This window comes from Salminus brasiliensis, chromosome 1 (assembly GCF_030463535.1).
Source record: "Salminus brasiliensis chromosome 1, fSalBra1.hap2, whole genome shotgun sequence".
Classification (NCBI taxonomy): Eukaryota; Metazoa; Chordata; class Actinopteri; order Characiformes; family Bryconidae; genus Salminus; species Salminus brasiliensis.
Window position 1 is genome coordinate 70,787,222 of NC_132878.1, and position 20,688 is coordinate 70,807,909.

The following is a 20,688-nucleotide window of genomic DNA, read 5'->3' on the forward strand; positions in this document are numbered from 1 at the left end:
GGATTTGTAAGTTACCACAAATACCTGTAACAGGAAGGCCAGTTAGTGGTGCTTGGTTTCCTCCAGACCAGAACACATTGTATTTCAAAAAAAAGATTGATTTGTTTCATCAGACTGGACACTTATTTCTCATAATTTGATTCCTTTAGGTGAGTTGGGGCAAACTCAAAAGTACCCTTTATTAAGACATGGCTTCACACACACACACACACACTGTGTAGCACTGCCGGAGTTGTTTCTTCTGCAAGGTTACCCAACTAGGCCAGCTGTACCACTTCCACAAAGACACAAACAAGTAATCAAAAGCTACTTTATTATTGTGGTTGGTCAAATTCATATCTCACTGCCATAAAGGTGCCTTCTCTCCAACCATGACAGGACCAAGAGAGACTCTTCCTTCCCACTGTGGACCTAAAGACAGGAAACAGATTGAAGTGTTAGAAGCAATCCTGGGGAAACAGGCTGAATTTGTGATTTACCCTACATACCTGCAACAGGAGGCACACGTCCTACATCCCTGACGCCACAGCTTGCATCACAACAGCTACAAACTCTTGCATCCTCATCTGCTGCGGTCCACCTGAGAGGCAAACTCTGGTCAATCACCTGATCAACTACTCAGAAGCTACACAGTTCATTGACAGCAACTGACCCATTAGCACTGAAGGAACAGGCCTTGTTCACAGCATCAGTGGGCACAGAAGCTGCAGCAGCTGCCTTCAAGAAGCATGTGAAGTAAATCTGCAGAGAATCAGAGACCATAAGCCCACATGGCCAATAACTGCTTTGCAAATCACTGCACTCCTCCTTACCAAGCCACTTCTCTGCTGTTCAAACACAAAGGCTTCCAGCTGAAACTGGAGCTTGTGCCCCTGAACTCGTGGCATGAAACGAGAGCTGGAGCCGGTCAGCTTTGCATCCACCAGGCACCTAGAAATAGAAACAGTTACAGTAGGTGAGCAAGCTGGACAGCCAGACAGTTGAAGGAGGTACTCAAGTCCAGCCTCAAGCTGGATTGTCAGCAGAGAGGGCTGCTTACCCATAGTTCTCAATAAAGGAATATCTGGGAGTGGAATTCACATCAGGCACAGCAGTGGCCACACAGCTGTCCACAAAAATCCTTAGAGGCACATGGTTGTACTGCATCACAGACGCCTCAATGTTGATTAAATCTCCCAGGAAATACTGGTTAGAGGGTCTCTCAAACTGCCAGTCATCTGGTGGGGTTGGACAAACAAGAATCATTAGAGAAAGTTTAAGCCCACCACTACCTACAATGGATCACACTACAAACCCATCATGAGCCTAAGGAAGAAGACCAGACGCTCCTCAGCAGTCACAGTAGCAGCATAAGGTATCCAAGCAGGCAAGAGGGCATTGCTGCTCACGTTAAACTTCCTGTGAACAAGTCATACATGGTTTCAGTTTACACTCCTACTTCAGGTAGTGGCATCTATACCCAACAAGAACTGCTCCTTACCGTGGATAGTGACACTCCACACCAACCATAGTACCCATCGTCCTGAGAACTGGCAAACCAGAGCCAGATGGGTTTGGGGCATATAGGAGGTTGAAGGTGTAGACCAGTTCATCCTCAGTCATCTGCATAAAGATGTACAGAGATTGAAAAATTATGATTACAGACTCAGGGAGTTACAGACACAGGTCAAGCCAAATGCTGGAGCCAAACTCACCATTAACACACTCCTGCAGCTCTGCAGCTCAGACTGCAAGATGAGAATCTGAGCAGCAGAATCTTCTCCTGCTACAGCACAGCCTCCAAGAGTGAGAGCTGATGGGTTTATTAACTCCCCAGTTCCAAAGAAGTCCTTCTTGACCTCCACATGCACCATGTTCTCACCACAATGAACCGCTACACTGGAAGCACGAGTAGGCTGCCGCAGCTCAAAATGCACTTGGGGCTGCTTAGGCTTCTCTGGAGCTTGAGGAAAATGCCATGTCAGCTTCTTTACCGGACCCTGCATCATTTGTTTGACCTGGACATTCAGTGGATCTTGCAGAGATGTGGAGAGTCCTCCTGAGGCAGGACCTTGCACAGTCGGCTGTCTTTGCTGAGCCCAAGCACCTAGTGGATTCCCAAACTGTGCATTACACACTCCAAATACAAGAGCCAGCAGAACCCCAACTCCATTCCACCTTAACTCCATCATTGAAAACCTAAAGTGCTGAGGACTGTTTCTTTCTTTGTCTGGAAACTGTTTTTATGTAGAAGCAGACAAAGGTGGCTCCACCCTATTGGAGTCTTGATGAGCGGTGAGTGACACAGGTGTGATCAATCAAGGCATTTTGATGAACTGTGTAAGGAGGAGTGAAACTGCAGTTCATATAAACTGGTCGATTTTGAATTAATATTTGTGCCAGTGATTCATTTAACAAGGTCTTGTTTTGTTTAACTTTTTTAAAGAGAAAATGGTTTGATTTATTAAGCTCTTTGACAGTTTGCTCGGTTATGCCACCTGGTGGACAGTAAATATTATTTCACTTTTTTATCATTGATGTCTAAGCAGCTGAACAGAATCCCAAAATAAGGCTCAAGGGTGGTGACATATCATAAAACATGTAACCCCAAGTGAGCAAGCCAAAAACTACAGTGCAGGGAAAAGTCCCTCAGAGCTGAACATAAAATCCTTGTTAATAATCAAAGTAATGCTAATGGTTATTATTATTATTATTATTATTATTATATTAATAATAATAATAATAATAATAATAATAATTATAGCAGCAATTATAAGATTTATTTAAACTATTTAAACTTCAAACAATGTAATTGGTAATGGAGAGTGAGCAACTAATCTGATGCAGGTAACAGGAGACCCCAACGGACAGGTGTGCAGTCAAAGGTAGAGAAGGGCTGGGCGGTATAACCACAACGTGTATCATATCAGAGGTGGCAAGTATCAAAGGATTGTACTCAAGTAAATTTCTGAAGGATATGTGCTTGAGTATTTCTGTCACTTAAAAGGTTTTACTTCTGCTTACCACCTTTTATTAGAAAAATCGATCATTTTTAACCAAGCAGTTTCTAGTCAGGCAGTTAATCACACACTGCTGTTAGTTAATCTGAACACTTCATTTCCTGTGAAACTTACACAGAGCTGAGCTTCTGTTCTGTAATGTGATGGAAATTGAAATTGTTTAAAACCATTGAAATATTTGTTGTGATAATCCACACTGACCGCTAACCTGTGCACCCTGCTCCTGGTGCACGCCCTCACGCCACAAGTTTGTTCAGTTTTGATGCCAATTGTTTAAGTGAGTTCTGTAGGTGCATTTTAGTCGTTTTTGCTGCATCATCATCACGTTTTTATCAGTCAACGAAGATAACTAAGGATAGATGAGACATTGCTGCAATGCTGATACATTTAGTGATGTGGGACATTCAATATCCAGAGAAATTAAGATTTTCCAAATCCAGCCAGCATTTCCACCTCAGAATTTACTTTAAACATCACACTTCAAAACACTAAAACAAGCAAAAATAAGTTTAGGGTTGCCCTGGTAGAAGCATTTTATTAAAAACAAGCCACAACATGCACCATAAATGTAATTGGATGTACCATCAAATGTGAAAATCTGCTACTTCACACAAGAATACTGTTATAATTTTTATTGCAGAGCTTCAGGACCTTTGCAGTAGTCCAAATCTGGTTGCAACAGGAGGGAAATGTGTTGCATTTGTGTAGACAGTGCCTTGTTGCTGAGCCCGAGCACCAGTAACTAGACTGAAGTGCGAGTCAGCTTGATGTCTCCAACTCAAAGCACAGCAGGTGTATAAGCATTCTAACCCTTAAGAACCCACAAAATAACTAGGGTATCTATAACACCCTCATCTTAGTCTTCAAAAAGACAAACAAGTAATTAAAACCTGCTTTATTGTGGTCGGTCAAATTTACATCTCACTTCCAGAAAGGTGCCTCCCCAACCACAACAGGACCAAGGGAGACTTTTCCTCTCCCTTCACAAAATAATTCACAATGATAAAGAAACCACAGGTTAGTAGTAATATGTACAACTTTATGCCAAAAAGATTTACGACCATGGGAAATTTTCCCATGTGATGTCACGTGGGAATATTATACCCGGCTCCGTTCGCTGAATTCACTCCTCCACGCCAGGCCCTGGATCTCTCCAGTGGGGTCAGCGTCGTTCATATGTCCCACAGTATCCATTCTAATCAATTTACTTTAAACAATTCACCAAACACTCCATGACAGCTCGGTCGAACTGATGTGGGAATTCAGTTTTGTCGCCCAGAGAAACTTCCACATGGCTAAAAATGCTCGCGATGGGGTAGTTGAGCAAACCGACCTTGACGTCGTGCGCTAAATCAGAACCGTCCGGATTCATAATTTTGCAGGTCAGGTACAACAGCTAACGATTTAAATCCAGATATGCGTCGCTCGAACTTGCTACGAAGAAATCAATGGGACCACTGTATGTGAGGGGGCGTGATGGGCGGCGTTCCCACATATCACAAGATTTGATGCTGGTTTGTGTCATAGGCAGAGTAAATAACTCCAACTCTAATGTCATACACTCGGTAGAAGCGGGGTGTATCAGAGTGTATTGTTGTTTGTTTTTTCCTTTTCTTTTTAAAATATATCGAGACTCACGTGAACGCACGTTCCTCTTATTTGCGGTTTTGGTCTTTTTCAGAGGCTGATTCTACTTCTTCTTCATAGAAGGTCAAAAGTCCAGCGCCTCTGTCACTTTGATTAGAGAGTCTGCTTTGTAACGAGATCCTCTGTTTTATGGGGGGGGGGCTTCCGATCAAAAACCCCGACTATAAACTACGCATCCATCGTCTCGACGGGCTTGAAACTCTCTCATGCCTCCACACTGACGAGTTCAAACGCCAATTATTCACTGGAACGTGTGACCCTTAAACTGGTCAGTGCTCGCGCCGGTAAGCGCGGACCCAGTCAGGATCATCTGTTTCTGGGACAAGTGTCTAAATGTGTAGCTTTGGGATTCGGCCTTTAGCGGGTCTTACACTCACAACCCTTTTCATTTTCATCACTTTGACAAAGAATCTTTAAATTTGACGCTGGATGGCGTTTCCTACCCCGCTACGCCTTTCCGTCCCATTTTTAACTGCCAAAGATGCCTCGACCTGACTAAAATATTCTCTCAGAAGTAGGTAAACAGTAAAATAAGTAATATAGAAGCATATAGCATGATTTTTTTTTTAAATATGCCAAATTCCATAGTAAAAATGTTGTATTAATAATGCAACATATGCAACATATTTGATCAATGTAGATAAACACACTTACGTCAAAAACATGATAAATATGGACAAAGAATAATACAATGTTTTATTTTTCACCAACATCAGGCTCTTATTAGAAATCTATAAAAGGGTGAAGCAGCCTCTTCACACTGATCACTAAACTCCTCAGTGTGAAAAAACGACGAATCAACGCCTCAAAAGGATTTTTGAGAAGATAGTCGGACGAAGGATACTCATTACAAATCCATCCAGCTGGTCGGTAACTCCAGACGCATGGTTTTGCGAAGGATGGTCTCGCATTCGTCCAGAAGGCTGAATTACTTTGTTTTAACACATCTAGGAAACGGACAGGTACACCTTTCAGCCAGGTGTGTTGATTTTGTGATGGGTGGTCCATTTTACACCCCTCACACTGTTGCTCATTCTATTCTCTGATCATAGGCTTGAGAGCTCGTGCGCAGATTGTCTCCAAAAACGTTGGTATTTGTCATTTTATACTTTCTTGGTTCCCCCGTTTCACTCTCCAGCCACGTTTTAGAAACCTTTTCTTTTCCATCTTCATATTGACCAGTCTGCTCATCTTCAACCTCAAATTCCTTAACATCCACAATTTCTATGCCCTCAGATCTGTCGCTCACCGTGGTTTCATCGACGCGCCAGGAGGATGTCATGTTGGTCATCTCTTCATATAGTCACATCGTCTTCAGAACCGGCACAACTTTCAATGCCGTTTTGCTTCTCGCTTACCGAAGGTGAGGACAAACTCACCCGTCTGGAAGGCTCTTGAGCAGGTTTCCTCAGGATCTCAGTACACTTAGCAGTAGTCTTGCCCCCAGATCAGGACTAATCACCCTAGTCCAATTACTGAAAAACATACAGCAGCATGATGCTGCTACCACCCTGCCTTACTATAGGGATAGCATTAGCCATCTAGTTTCAAGTGCCTGACAGTGACCTTTATTACGAAGTGGCTTCCATCTGACCCCACCACCAAAAAGACATGTGTAGCACTGCCAAAGTTGTTTTTAGGCAAGATTACCCAACAAGACCAGCTGTACCATCTACAAAGACACAAACAAGTAATCAAAAGCAACTTTATTCTGGTTGGTCACAACTACATCTCACTGCCAGAAAGGTGCCTTCTCTCCAACCACAACCGGACCAAGAGAGACTCTTCCTTCCCACTGTGGACCTAAAAACAGGAAACAGATTGAAGTGTTAGAAGCACTCCTGGGGAAAACATGCTGAATTTGTGATTTACCCCACATACCTGCAACAGGAGGCACACGTCCTACATCCCTGACGCCACAGCTTGCATCACAACAGCTACAAACTCTTGCATCTTCATCTGCTGCAGTCCACCTGAGAGGCAAACCCAGGTCAGGCACCAGATCAACTACTCAGAAGCTACACAGTTCAGTTCATTGACAGCAACTGACCCATTAGCACTGAAGGAACAGGCCTTGTTTACAGCATCAGTGGGGACAGAAGCTGCAGCCGCCGCCTTCAAGAAGCATGTGAAGTAAATCTGCAGAGAAGCAAAGACCATAAGCCCACATGGCCAATAACTGCTATGCAAATCACTGCACTCCTCCTTACCAAGCCACTTCTCTGCTGTTCAAACACAAAGGCTTCCAGCTGAAACTGGAGCTTGTGCCCCTGAACTCGTGGCATGAATCGAGAGCTGGAGCCGGTCAGCTTTGCATCCACCAGGCACCTAGAAGTAGAAAGTTACAGTAGGTCAGCAAGCTGGACGGCCAGACAGTTGAAGGAGGTACTCAAGCTGGATTGTCAGCAGAGAGGGCTGCTTACCCATAGTTCTCAATAAAGGAATATCTGGGAGTGGAATTCACATCAGGCACAGCAGTGGCCACACAGCTGTCCACAAAAATCCTTAGAGGCACATGGTTGTACTGCATCACAGATGCCTCAATGTTGATTAAATCTCCCAGGAAATACTGGTTAGAGGGCCTCTCAAACTGCCAGTCATCTGGTGGGGTTGGACAAACAAGGATCATTAGAGACAGTTTAAGCCTCCCACTACCTACAATGGATCACACTACAAACCCATCATGAGCCTAAGGAAGAAGACCAGACGCTCCTCAGCAGTCACAGTAGCAGCATAAGGTATCCAAGCAGGCAAGAGGGCATTGCTGCTCACATTAAACTTCCTGTGAACAAGTCATACATGGTTTCAGTTTACACTCCTACTTCAGGTAGTGGCATCCACACCCAACAAGAACTGCTCCTTACCGTGGATAGTGACACTCCACACCAACCATAGTACCCATCGTCCTGAGGACTGGAGAGCCAGAGCCTGAGCCAGATGGGTTTGGGGCATAGAGGAGGTTAAAGGTGTAGACCAGTTCATCCTCAGTCATCTGCATAAAGATGTACAGAGATTGAAAAATTATGATTACAGACTCAGGGAGTTACAGACACATCAAGACAAAAGCTGGAGCCAAACTCACCATTAACACACTCCTGCAGCTCTGCAGCTCAGACTGCAAGATGAGAATCTGAGCAGCGGAATCTTCTCCTGCTACAGCACAGCCTCCAAGAGTGAGAGCTGACGGGTTTATTAACTCCCCAGTTCCAAAGAAGTCCTTCTTGACCTCCACATGCACCATGTTCTCACCACAATGAACCGCTACACTGGAAGCACGAGTAGGCTGCCGCAGCTCAAAATGCACTTGGGGCTGCTTAGGCTTCTCTGGAGCTTAAGGAAAATGCCACGTCAGCTTCTTTACCGGACCCTGCATCATTTGTTTGACCTGGACATTCAGTGGATCTTGCAGAGAAGTGGAGAGCCCTCCTGAGGCGGGACCTTGCACAGTCGGCTGTCTTTGCTGAGCCCAAGCACCTAGTGGATTCCCAAACTGTGCATTACACACTCCAAATACAAGAGCCAGCAGAACCCCAAGTCCATTCCACCTTAACTCCATCATTGAAAACCTAAAGTGCTGAGGATTGTTTCCTTCGCTGTCTGGAAACTGCTTTTATGTAGAAGCAGACAAAGGTGGCTCCACCCTATTGGAGTCTTGATGAGCGGTGAGTGACACAGGTGTGATCAATCAAGGCATTTTGATGAACCGTGTACGCAGAGGTGAAACTGCAGTTCATATAAACTGGTCGATTTTGAAGTAATATTTGTGCCAGTGATTCATTTAACAAGGTCTTGTTTTGTTTAACTTTTTTAAAGAGAAAGGGGTTTGATTTATTAAGCTCTTTGACAGTTTGCTCGGTTATGCCACCTGGTGGACAGTAAATATTATTTCATTTTTTATCATTGATGTCACTAAGCAGCTGTACAAAATCTCAAATTAAGGCTAAAGGGTGACATAACATAAAACATGTAACCCCAAGTGAGCAAGCCAAAAACTACAGTGCAGGAAAAAGTCCCTCAGAGCTGAACGTTAAATCCTTGTTAATAATCAAAGTAATGCTAATGGTTATTATTATTATTATTATTATTATTATTATTATTACTATTATTATTATCATTATTATTATTGTTATTATTATTATTATTATTATTTTATTAATAATAATAAAGATAATAATAATTATAATAATATTAACAATTATAGCAGCTATTATAAGATGTATTTAAACTATTTAAACTTCAAACAATGTAATTGGTAATGGAGGGTGAGCAACTAATCTGATGCAGGTAACAGGAGACCCCAACGGACAGGTGTGCAGTCAAAGGTAGAGTAGGGCTGGGCGGTATAACCACAACGTGTATCACATCAGAGGTGGCAAGTATCAAAGGATTGTACGCAAGTAAATTTCTGAAGGATATGTGCTTGAGTATTTCTGTCACTTAAAAGGTTTTACTTCTGCTTACCACCTTTTAATAGAAAAATCGATCATTTTTAATCAAGCAGTTTCTAGTCAGGCAGTTAATTACACACTGCTGTTAGTTAATCTGAACACTTCATTTCCTGTGAAACTTACACAGAGCTGAGCTTCTGTTCTGTAATTAATAATTAATAATTGTTTAAAACCATTGAAATATTTGTTGTGATAATTCACACCTGTGCACCCTGCTCCTGGTGCACGCCCTCACGCCACAAGTTTGTTCAGTTTTGATGCCAATTGTTTAAGTGAGTTCTGTAGGTGCATTTTAGTCGGTTTTGCTGCATCATCATCACGTTTTTATCAGTCAATGAAGATAACCAGAGATAGATGAGACATTGCTGCAATGCTGATACATTTAGTGATGTGGGACATTCAATATCCAGAGAAATTAAGATTTTCCAAATCCAGCCAGCATTTCCACCTCAGAATTTACTTTAAACATCACACTTCAAAACACTAAAACAAGCAAAAATAAGTTTAGGGTTGCCCTTGTAGAAGCATTTTATTAAAAACAAGCCACAACATGCACCATTAAGGTAATTGGACGTACCATCAAATGTGAAAATCTGCTACTTCACACAAGAACACTGTTATAATTCTTATTGCAGAGCTTCAGGACCTTTGCAGTAGTCCAATTAGGTCAATTGACAACATGATTGGGTATAAAAAGAGCTTCTCAGAGTGTCAGTGTCTCTCTGAAGCCACGATGGTAAGAGGATCACCAATTCTACCATTCTACCATTGTGCAGCAATACCAGAATGGAGTTACCCAGCGTAAAATAGCAAAGACTTTTAAGTTATCATCATCAACCATGCTTAACATCATCAAAAGATTCACAGAATCTGGAACAATCGCTGTGCGTAAGGGTCAAGGCCGTAAAACTCTACTGGATGCTTGTGATCTCCGGGCCCTTAAACGTCACTGCACCTCAAACAGGAATGCCACTGTCAAGGAAATAACAGAATGGGCTCAGGAATACTTCCAGAAATCATTGTCAGTGAACACAATCCACCGTGCCATCTGCCGTTGCCAGCTGAAACTCTACAGTGCAAAGATGAAGCCATTTCTAAGCAAGCTCCACAAGCTCAGACGTTTGCACTGGGCCAGGGGTCTTTTAAAATGGAGTGTGGCAAAATGGAAGACTGTTCTGTGGTCAGATGAGTCACGATTTGAAGTTCTTTATGGAACACTAGGACGCCATGTCATCCGGACCAGAGAGGATAAGGATAACCCAAATCAACGCTCCGTTCAGAAGCCTGCATCACTGATGGTATGGGGTTGCATGAGTGCTTGTGGCATGGGCAGCTTACATGTCTGGAAAGGCACCATTAATGCAGAGAACTATGTTCAGGTTCTAGAACAACATATGCTCCCATCTAGACGTCATCTCTTTCAGACCCTGCATTTTTCAACAAGATAATACCAGACCACATTCTGCAGCAATCACAACATCATGGCTACGTAGGAGAAGGATCCGGGTACTGAAATGGCCAGCCTGCAGTCCAGATCTTTCACCTATAGAGAACATTTGGCGCATCATAAAGAGGAAGGTGCGACAAAGAAGGCCCAAGACGATTGAAAAGTTAGAGGCCTGTATCAGACATGAATGGGAGAGCATTCCTATTTCTAAACTTGAGAAACTGGTCTCCTCTGTACCCAGATGTCTGTTGAGTGTTGTAAGAAGAAGGGGGGATGCCACACAGTGGGAAAAATGGCCTTGTCCCAACTTTTTTGGGATTTGTTGACGCCATGAAATTTTGAATCAACATATTTCTCCTTTAAAATGTTACATTTACTCAGATTAAACTTTTGATCTGTCATCTATGTTCTATTACGAATAAAATATTGACATTTGCCACCTCCACACCATTGCATTCAGTTTTTATTCACAATTTGTTTAGTGTCCCAACTTTTTTGGAATCCGGTTTGTATATATATAGATGTAGACCAAAAAAAACTTTTTTCCCATCCATGTTTATCAGGTTTCTGACGTAAATGTGTTTAACTACATTGATTAAACATATAGCGTGTTTTGTATTATTAATACAACATATGTTACCTTTTTAAAAAAAAAAATCTTTTAACTTATTTTATTTCTCACTAACTTGAAAGAATATTTAAGTCAGGTCGAGGTATCTTTGGCGGTTAAAAACGGAACGGAAAGGCGTAGCGAGGTAGGAAAAGCCATCCACTGTCAAATTTAAAGATTCGATTCGAAGTGATTAAAATGAAATGGGTTGCGAGTGTAAGACCCGCTAAAGGCCAATTTCAAAAGCTACACATTTAGACACTTGTCCCAGAAACAAATGATCCGCGGTTACCGGCGCGTGCACTGATCAGTTTAAGGGTCACACGTTCCAGCAGATACTTGGTGTTTGAACTCATCAGTGCGGAGGCATGAGAGAGTTTCACGCCTGTGGAGATGATGACTTGTAGCAGAGTGGACAGGATGCTTAGTTTATAGCCGGGGTTTTACATTTACATTTATGGCATTTAGCTGACGCTCTTATCCAGAGCGACTTACAAGGTTACTGCTATTACAGAGGTGGGCCAATGTAGTGTTAGGAGTCTGGCCCAAGGACTCTTATTGGTGTAGCGCAGCATAGTCACCCAGACCGGCAATCGAACCCTGGTCTCCCACATGATGTTGCTGTAACGCAATGGTAGGTGGTGGTGTTATCTGTTGTGCCACACCAACCACTATCGGACAACGTCAAAACAAATTAGTTTTTATTACGCACCAGTTTAACTCTCAAGTCCACTGAATTTTTCCTGATTTTTCCTGAAATCCAAAGTCGCTGTGTGCGTGTCACAGCAGTTAAAAAAATCCGGCTCCGTTCGCTGAATTCGCTCCTCCACGCCAGGCCCTGGTTCTCTCCAGTGGGGTCAGCGTCGTCCATATGTCCCACAGTATCCATTCTAATCAAATTACTTTAAACAATTCACCAAACACTCCATGACGGCTCGGTGGGCATAGGTCGAACTCATGGCTGGATTACTGACCGAGCCAGTGGGGCCAGCGCCCAGGGGCCCATGGGCCCTGGGGGCCCTGGCCCAAACACATTTTGCGATGCCTATCAACATTTATGAGACAATATATTTTTATTTCCGAGGGCCCTCCATTTTAAGGATCCCTCTGACTATTAGGGACTTTGACACCAGGGCCTCTTGGGGCCCCTAGCTATGTTTTTTGGGCACTAGCCATGCTTTCTTGCCCCTTATGAAAATGGATGAGGCGTTGTGTGCACTGCTCTGACTTCGACTTCTGGCTATTAGGGGTCCTAGGAAAGAGGGGGGCATTTTTTAGAGGGCCCTGGTTATGAGAGCCCCTACCAGGGGGCCCCTAGAGAAGAGCAGGGCATACCCTGCTATGGGGCCCCTTGGTTTCCATAGAAGTCGTTTACCATGGTTCCTTGACTTTCTAGGGACCTACAAATTGCCAGGCAAGCTACCATATATTTCATAACAGACATTTTGTTGGCAAATATGCGATTCAGGCCCTTACTTAATGTTTCTGAATTTGTATTGTTTCAAAATTGTTATGTTCAGTTTCTCTTAAGCGCGAGAGACACAAATTAATTTAGCAATTTTGCAATTATTTAAATTTAAGACAAGCAATTGGTCTGATGAATGCTATCTTTGACACCGATTAAATGAAGTAAATTTGGCCCAAGGGTGTGATTTCACTTATGTGAAAACAACAAGCCATTTGACCAGTTTCATGTTTCCCCTTAGACAAGTAAACAACAGTAAAGAGTCCAGTGGTCACTCTAGCTCTGAAGGAATGCATGAAAGGTAAAGTGCCTTTTCATACAACAGAACTGCAAGCTAATTTTACTGAGTAGAACAATTTTGGTTTGGTGACAGATGATGAAACAGCAAGTGGTTTTGTTGTAGTAGGCTTGGTTTGGGGATTATTTATTGGAAAAACATACTGAAAAAGTGGTGCCTCAAATAGAAAAGCAAAAAAGATTAAGGAAGCAAATCAAGATTGATAGATTTCCTGAAAAGCGTTCCTTTGATCTCAAACTTCTTTGAGAAAACCGCTGAATATGAGTGAGACAAGTATCTGCTAATGTTAGCAGTGATCAGAGTTCTAGCAATGAAGATGTGATCACCACTTGGCTTAGTGTCACCTGTCAGTGACTATGTACCTTTGCAGACCCAGTCAGGTTGCAGAGCAGGAATGCCATCCCTGCCAGGCTACCACAGACCAGCAGCAGAAAGACCATGAAAGGAAAGTTGCAGGTGTGTTAGACCCACAATTAGACCAGCCAGCTGCATCGTGTGAGTGTCGTTTTTTTCAAATGAGGAGGGCAAGGACCCCAACTCCTGGTGTGAAACGGTCAACGACCCTGCTTTATGGCCCAGTACCACTACCGACCAAGCCAAGTCGATTTTTGATGATATTGACATATGTACAGCGGAGACTTTGTGGCAGCATGAGAGATACTTTGAGGTGTTTGAAGGGGCAGCTTTTAGTGTCACCACTGCTGTCTCCCAAGGAGTACAGGCATGACCTCCAGCATACAAAGAAGCGTAAAAATTATGTCTGATGATGCAGAGCCAGGTGTAGCATTTAACGGAAAGGACAAGTTTCAGATCGAAACTTTCAATGTTGTCATTGACAAACTTGTGTCCTGTCTCAACCATGGTTTAAATGCATACACACACTTAACTGAGCTATTTGATGATCAAAAACCCCGACTATAAACTACGCATCCATCGTCTCGACGGGCGTGAAACTCTCTCATGCCTCCGCACTGATGAGTTCAAACGCCAATTATTCGCTGGAACGTGTGACCCTTAAACTGGTCAGTGGCTCGCGCCGGTAAGCGCGGACCCAGTCAGGATCATCTGTTTCTGGGACAAGTGTCTAAATGTGTAGCTTTGGGATTCGGCCTTTAGGCGGGTCTTACACTCACAACCCTTTTCATTTTCATCACTTTGACAAAGAATCTTTAAATTTGACGCTGGATGGCGTTTCCTACCCGCTACGCCTTTCCGTCCCATTTTTAACTGCCAAAGATGCCTCGACCTGACTAAAATATTCTCTCAGAAGTAGGTAAACAGTAAAATAAGTAATATAGAAGCATATAGCATGATTTTTTTTCAAATATGCCAAATTCCATAGTAAAAATGTTGTATTAATAATGCAACATATGCAATATGTTTGATCAATGTAGTTAAACACACTTACGTCAAAAACATGATAAATATGGACAGAATTAATACAATGTTTTATTTTTCACCAACATCAGGCTCTTATTAGAAATCTATAAAAGGGTGAAGCAGCCTCTTCACACTGATCACTAAACTCCTCAGTGTGAAAAAACGACGAATCAACGCCTCAAAAGGATTTTTGAGAAGATAGTCGGACGAAGGATACTCATTACAAATCCATCCAGCTGGTCGGTAACTCAAACGCATGGTTTTGCGAAGGATGGTCCTCGCATTTCGTCCAGAAGGGCTGAATTACTTTAACACATCTAGGAAACGAACAGGTACACCTTCCTGCCAGGCTGTGTTGATTTTGTGATGGGTGGTCCATTTTACACCCTCACACTGTTGCTCATTCTATTCTCTGATCATAGGCTTGAGAGCTCGTGCGCAGATAGTTTCCAAAAGCATTTATACTTTCTTGGTTCCCCGTTTCACTCTCCAGCCACGTTTTAGAAACCTTTTCTTTTCCATCTTCATGTTGACCAGTCTGCTCATCTTCAACCTCAAATTCCTTAACATCCACAATTTCTATGCCCTCAGATCTGTCGCTCACCGTGGTTTCATCGACGCGCCAGGAGGATGTCATGTTGGTCATTCTCTTCATATAGTCACATCGTCTTCAGAACCGGCACAACTTTCAATGCCGTTTTGCTTCTCGCTTAGCGACAGGTGAGGACAAACTCACCGTCTGGAAGGCTCTTGAGCAGGTTTCCTCAGGATCTCAGTACACTTAGCAGTAGTTTTGCCCCCAGATCAGGACTAATCACCCTAGTCCAATTACTGAAAAACATACAGCAGCATGATGCTGCTACCACCCTGCCTTACTATAGGGGATAGCATTAGCCAGCTAGTTTCAAGTGCCTGACAGTGACCTTTATTACGAAGTGGCTTCCATCTGACCACACCACCAAAAAGACATGTGTAGCACTGCCAAAGTTGTTTTTAGACAAGATTACCCAACAAAACCAGCTGTGCCACCTACAAAGACACAAACAAGTAATCAAAAGCAACTTTATTCTGGTTGGTCACATTTACATCTCACTGCCAGAAAGGTGCCTTCTCTCCAACCACAACCGGACCAAGAGAGACTCTTCCTTCCCACTGTGGACCTAAAAACAGGAAACAGATTGAAGTGTTAGAAGCACTCCTGGGGAAACAGGCTGAATTTGTGATTTACCCCACATGCCTGCAACAGGAGGCACACGTCCTACATCCCTGACGCCACAGCTTGCATCACAACAGCTACAAACTCTTGCATCTTCATCTGCTGCAGTCCACCTGAGAGGCAAACCCAGGTCAGGCACCAGATCAACTACTCAGAAGCTACACAGTTCAGTTCATTGACAGCAACTGACCCATTAGCACTGAAGGAACAGGCCTTGTTTACAGCATCAGTGGGGACAGAAGCTGCAGCCGCCGCCTTCAAGAAGCATGTGAAGTAAATCTGCAGAGAAGCAAAGACCATAAGCCCACATGGCCAATAACTGCTATGCAAATCACTGCACTCCTCCTTACCAAGCCACTTCTCTGCTGTTCAAACACAAAGGCTTCCAGCTGAAACTGGAGCTTGTGCCCCTGAACTCGTGGCATGAATCGAGAGCTGGAGCCGGTCAGCTTTGCATCCACCAGGCACCTAGAAGTAGAAAGTTACAGTAGGTCAGCAAGCTGGACGGCCAGACAGTTGAAGGAGGTACTCAAGCTGGATTGTCAGCAGAGAGGGCTGCTTACCCATAGTTCTCAATAAAGGAATATCTGGGAGTGGAATTCACATCAGGCACAGCAGTGGCCACACAGCTGTCCACAAAAATCCTTAGAGGCACATGGTTGTACTGCATCACAGATGCCTCAATGTTGATTAAATCTCCCAGGAAATACTGGTTAGAGGGCCTCTCAAACTGCCAGTCATCTGGTGGGGTTGGACAAACAAGGATCATTAGAGACAGTTTAAGCCTCCCACTACCTACAATGGATCACACTACAAACCCATCATGAGCCTAAGGAAGAAGACCAGACGCTCCTCAGCAGTCACAGTAGCAGCATAAGGTATCCAAGCAGGCAAGAGGGCATTGCTGCTCACATTAAACTTCCTGTGAACAAGTCATACATGGTTTCAGTTTACACTCCTACTTCAGGTAGTGGCATCCACACCCAACAAGAACTGCTCCTTACCGTGGATAGTGACACTCCACACCAACCATAGTACCCATCGTCCTGAGGACTGGAGAGCCAGAGCCTGAGCCAGATGGGTTTGGGGCATAGAGGAGGTTAAAGGTGTAGACCAGTTCATCCTCAGTCATCTGCATAAAGATGTACAGAGATTGAAAAATTATGATTACAGACTCAGGGAGTTACAGACACATCAAGACAAAAGCTGGAGCCAAACTCACCATTAACACACTCCTGCAGCTCTGCAGCTCAGACTGCAAGATGAGAATCTGAGCAGCGGAATCTTCTCCTGCTACAGCACAGCCTCCAAGAGTGAGAGCTGACGGGTTTATTAACTCCCCAGTTCCAAAGAAGTCCTTCTTGACCTCCACATGCACCATGTTCTCACCACAATGAACCGCTACACTGGAAGCACGAGTAGGCTGCCGCAGCTCAAAATGCACTTGGGGCTGCTTAGGCTTCTCTGGAGCTTGAGGAAAATGCCACGTCAGCTTCTTTACCGGACCCTGCATCATTTGTTTGACCTGGACATTCAGTGGATCTTGCAGAGAAGTGGAGAGCCCTCCTGAGGCGGGACCTTGCACAGTCGGCTGTCTTTGCTGAGCCCAAGCACCTAGTGGATTCCCAAACTGTGCATTACACACTCCAAATACAAGAGCCAGCAGAACCCCAAGTCCATTCCACCTTAACTCCATCATTGAAAACCTAAAGTGCTGAGGATTGTTTCCTTCGCTGTCTGGAAACTGCTTTTATGTAGAAGCAGACAAAGGTGGCTCCACCCTATTGGAGTCTTGATGAGCGGTGAGTGACACAGGTGTGATCAATCAAGGCATTTTGATGAACCGTGTACGCAGAGGTGAAACTGCAGTTCATATAAACTGGTCGATTTTGAAGTAATATTTGTGCCAGTGATTCATTTAACAAGGTCTTGTTTTGTTTAACTTTTTTAAAGAGAAAGGGGTTTGATTTATTAAGCTCTTTGACAGTTTGCTCGGTTATGCCACCTGGTGGACAGTAAATATTATTTCATTTTTTATCATTGATGTCACTAAGCAGCTGTACAAAATCTCAAATTAAGGCTAAAGGGTGACATAACATAAAACATGTAACCCCAAGTGAGCAAGCCAAAAACTACAGTGCAGGAAAAAGTCCCTCAGAGCTGAACGTTAAATCCTTGTTAATAATCAAAGTAATGCTAATGGTTATTATTATTATTATTATTATTATTATTATTATTATTACTATTATTATTATCATTATTATTATTGTTATTATTATTATTATTATTATTTTATTAATAATAATAAAGATAATAATAATTATAATAATATTAACAATTATAGCAGCTATTATAAGATGTATTTAAACTATTTAAACTTCAAACAATGTAATTGGTAATGGAGGGTGAGCAACTAATCTGATGCAGGTAACAGGAGACCCCAACGGACAGGTGTGCAGTCAAAGGTAGAGTAGGGCTGGGCGGTATAACCACAACGTGTATCACATCAGAGGTGGCAAGTATCAAAGGATTGTACGCAAGTAAATTTCTGAAGGATATGTGCTTGAGTATTTCTGTCACTTAAAAGGTTTTACTTCTGCTTACCACCTTTTAATAGAAAAATCGATCATTTTTAATCAAGCAGTTTCTAGTCAGGCAGTTAATCACACACTGCTGTTAGTTAATCTGAACACTTCATTTCCTGTGAAACTTACACAGAGCTGAGCTTCTGTTCTGTAATTAATAATTAATAATTGTTTAAAACCATTGAAATATTTGTTGTGATAATTCACACCTGTGCACCCTGCTCCTGGTGCACGCCCTCACGCCACAAGTTTGTTCAGTTTTGATGCCAATTGTTTAAGTGAGTTCTGTAGGTGCATTTTAGTCGGTTTTGCTGCATCATCATCACGTTTTTATCAGTCAATGAAGATAACCAGAGATAGATGAGACATTGCTGCAATGCTGATACATTTAGTGATGTGGGACATTCAATATCCAGAGAAATTAAGATTTTCCAAATCCAGCCAGCATTTCCACCTCAGAATTTACTTTAAACATCACACTTCAAAACACTAAAACAAGCAAAAATAAGTTTAGGGTTGCCCTTGTAGAAGCATTTTATTAAAAACAAGCCACAACATGCACCATTAAGGTAATTGGACGTACCATCAAATGTGAAAATCTGCTACTTCACACAAGAACACTGTTATAATTCTTATTGCAGAGCTTCAGGACCTTTGCAGTAGTCCAATTAGGTCAATTGACAACATGATTGGGTATAAAAAGAGCTTCTCAGAGTGTCAGTGTCTCTCTGAAGCCACGATGGTAAGAGGATCACCAATTCTACCATTCTACCATTGTGCAGCAATACCAGAATGGAGTTACCCAGCGTAAAATAGCAAAGACTTTTAAGTTATCATCATCAACCATGCTTAACATCATCAAAAGATTCACAGAATCTGGAACAATCGCTGTGCGTAAGGGTCAAGGCCGTAAAACTCTACTGGATGCTTGTGATCTCCGGGCCCTTAAACGTCACTGCACCTCAAACAGGAATGCCACTGTCAAGGAAATAACAGAATGGGCTTAGGAATACTTCCAGAAATCATTGTCAGTGAACACAATCCACCGTGCCATCTGCCGTTGCCAGCTGAAACTCTACAGTGCAAAGATGAAGCCATTTCTAAGCAAGCTCCACAAGCTCAGACGTTTGCACTGGGCCAGGGGTCTTTTAAAATGGAGTGTGGCAAAATGGAAGACTGTTCTGTGGTCAGATGAGTCACGATTTGAAGTTCTTTATGGAACACTAGGACGCCATGTCATCCGGACCAGAGAGGATAAGGATAACCCAAATCAACGCTCCGTTCAGAAGCCTGCATCACTGATGGTATGGGGTTGCATGAGTGCTTGTGGCATGGGCAGCTTACATGTCTGGAAAGGCACCATTAATGCAGAGAACTATGTTCAGGTTCTAGAACAACATATGCTCCCATCTAGACGTCATCTCTTTCAGACCCTGCATTTTTCAACAAGATAATACCAGACCACATTCTGCAGCAATCACAACATCATGGCTACGTAGGAGAAGGATCCGGGTACTGAAATGGCCAGCCTGCAGTCCAGATCTTTCACCTATAGAGAACATTTGGCGCATCATAAAGAGGAAGGTGCGACAAAGAAGGCCCAAGACGATTGAAAAGTTAGAGGCCTGTATCAGACATGAATGGGAGAGCATTCCTATTTCTAAACTTGAGAAACTGGTCTCCTCTGTACCCAGATGTCTGTTGAGTGTTGTAAGAAGAAGGGGGGATGCCACACAGTGGGAAAAATGGCCTTGTCCCAACTTTTTTGGGATTTGTTGACGCCATGAAATTTTGAATCAACATATTTCTCCTTTAAAATGTTACATTTACTCAGATTAAACTTTTGATCTGTCATCTATGTTCTATTACGAATAAAATATTGACATTTGCCACCTCCACACCATTGCATTCAGTTTTTATTCACAATTTGTTTAGTGTCCCAACTTTTTTGGAATCCGGTTTGTATATATATAGATGTAGACCAAAAAAAACTTTTTTCCCATCCATGTTTATCAGGTTTCTGACGTAAATGTGTTTAACTACATTGATTAAACATATAGCGTGTTTTGTATTATTAATACAACATATGTTACCTTTTTAAAAAAAAAAATCTTTTAACTTATTTTATTTCTCACTAACTTGAAAGAATATTTAAGTCAGGTCGAGGTATCTTTGGCGGTTAAAAACGGAACGGAAAGGCGTAGCGAGGTAGGAAAAGCCATCCACTGTCAAATTTAAAGATTCGATTCGAAGTGATTAAAATGAAATGGGTTGCGAGTGTAAGACCCGCTAAAGGCCAATTTCAAAAGCTACACATTTAGACACTTGTCCCAGAAACAAATGATCCGCGGTTACCGGCGCGTGCACTGATCAGTTTAAGGGTCACACGTTCCAGCAGATACTTGGTGTTTGAACTCATCAGTGCGGAGGCATGAGAGAGTTTCACGCCTGTGGAGATGATGACTTGTAGCAGAGTGGACAGGATGCTTAGTTTATAGCCGGGGTTTTACATTTACATTTATGGCATTTAGCTGACGCTCTTATCCAGAGCGACTTACAAGGTTACTGCTATTACAGAGGTGGGCCAATGTAG

The 20,688-nt window shown here is 42.8% G+C and overlaps 2 protein-coding genes and 1 pseudogene across 2 annotated transcripts; all 3 read right to left on the reverse strand.

The window, feature by feature from the left end:
• Positions 1-340: 340 nt before the first annotated feature.
• On the reverse strand, positions 341-2,171 carry LOC140554237 (zona pellucida sperm-binding protein 3-like). The gene is made up of 8 exons (XM_072677145.1): positions 1,695-2,171; positions 1,481-1,602; positions 1,295-1,398; positions 1,040-1,217; positions 813-930; positions 653-741; positions 489-580; positions 341-411 (listed from the first exon to the last, which is right to left on the reverse strand). The coding sequence occupies exons 1-8, from the start codon at positions 2,169-2,171 to the stop codon at positions 341-343; spliced, it is 1,251 nt and encodes a 416-aa protein (XP_072533246.1).
• A 4,189-nt stretch (positions 2,172-6,360) lies between these two features.
• Positions 6,361-8,230, reverse strand: LOC140535638 (zona pellucida sperm-binding protein 3-like; annotated as a pseudogene).
• A 7,112-nt stretch (positions 8,231-15,342) lies between these two features.
• LOC140535647 (zona pellucida sperm-binding protein 3-like) lies at positions 15,343-17,234 on the reverse strand. Its single transcript, XM_072657057.1, has 8 exons — positions 16,733-17,234; positions 16,515-16,642; positions 16,329-16,432; positions 16,074-16,251; positions 15,861-15,978; positions 15,701-15,789; positions 15,532-15,623; positions 15,343-15,454 (listed from the first exon to the last, which is right to left on the reverse strand). Exons 1-8 carry the CDS (start codon positions 17,207-17,209, stop codon positions 15,384-15,386), a joined length of 1,257 nt encoding a protein of 418 aa, XP_072513158.1. The 5' UTR covers positions 17,210-17,234; the 3' UTR covers positions 15,343-15,383.
• Between the last annotated feature and the right edge of the window lie 3,454 nt (positions 17,235-20,688).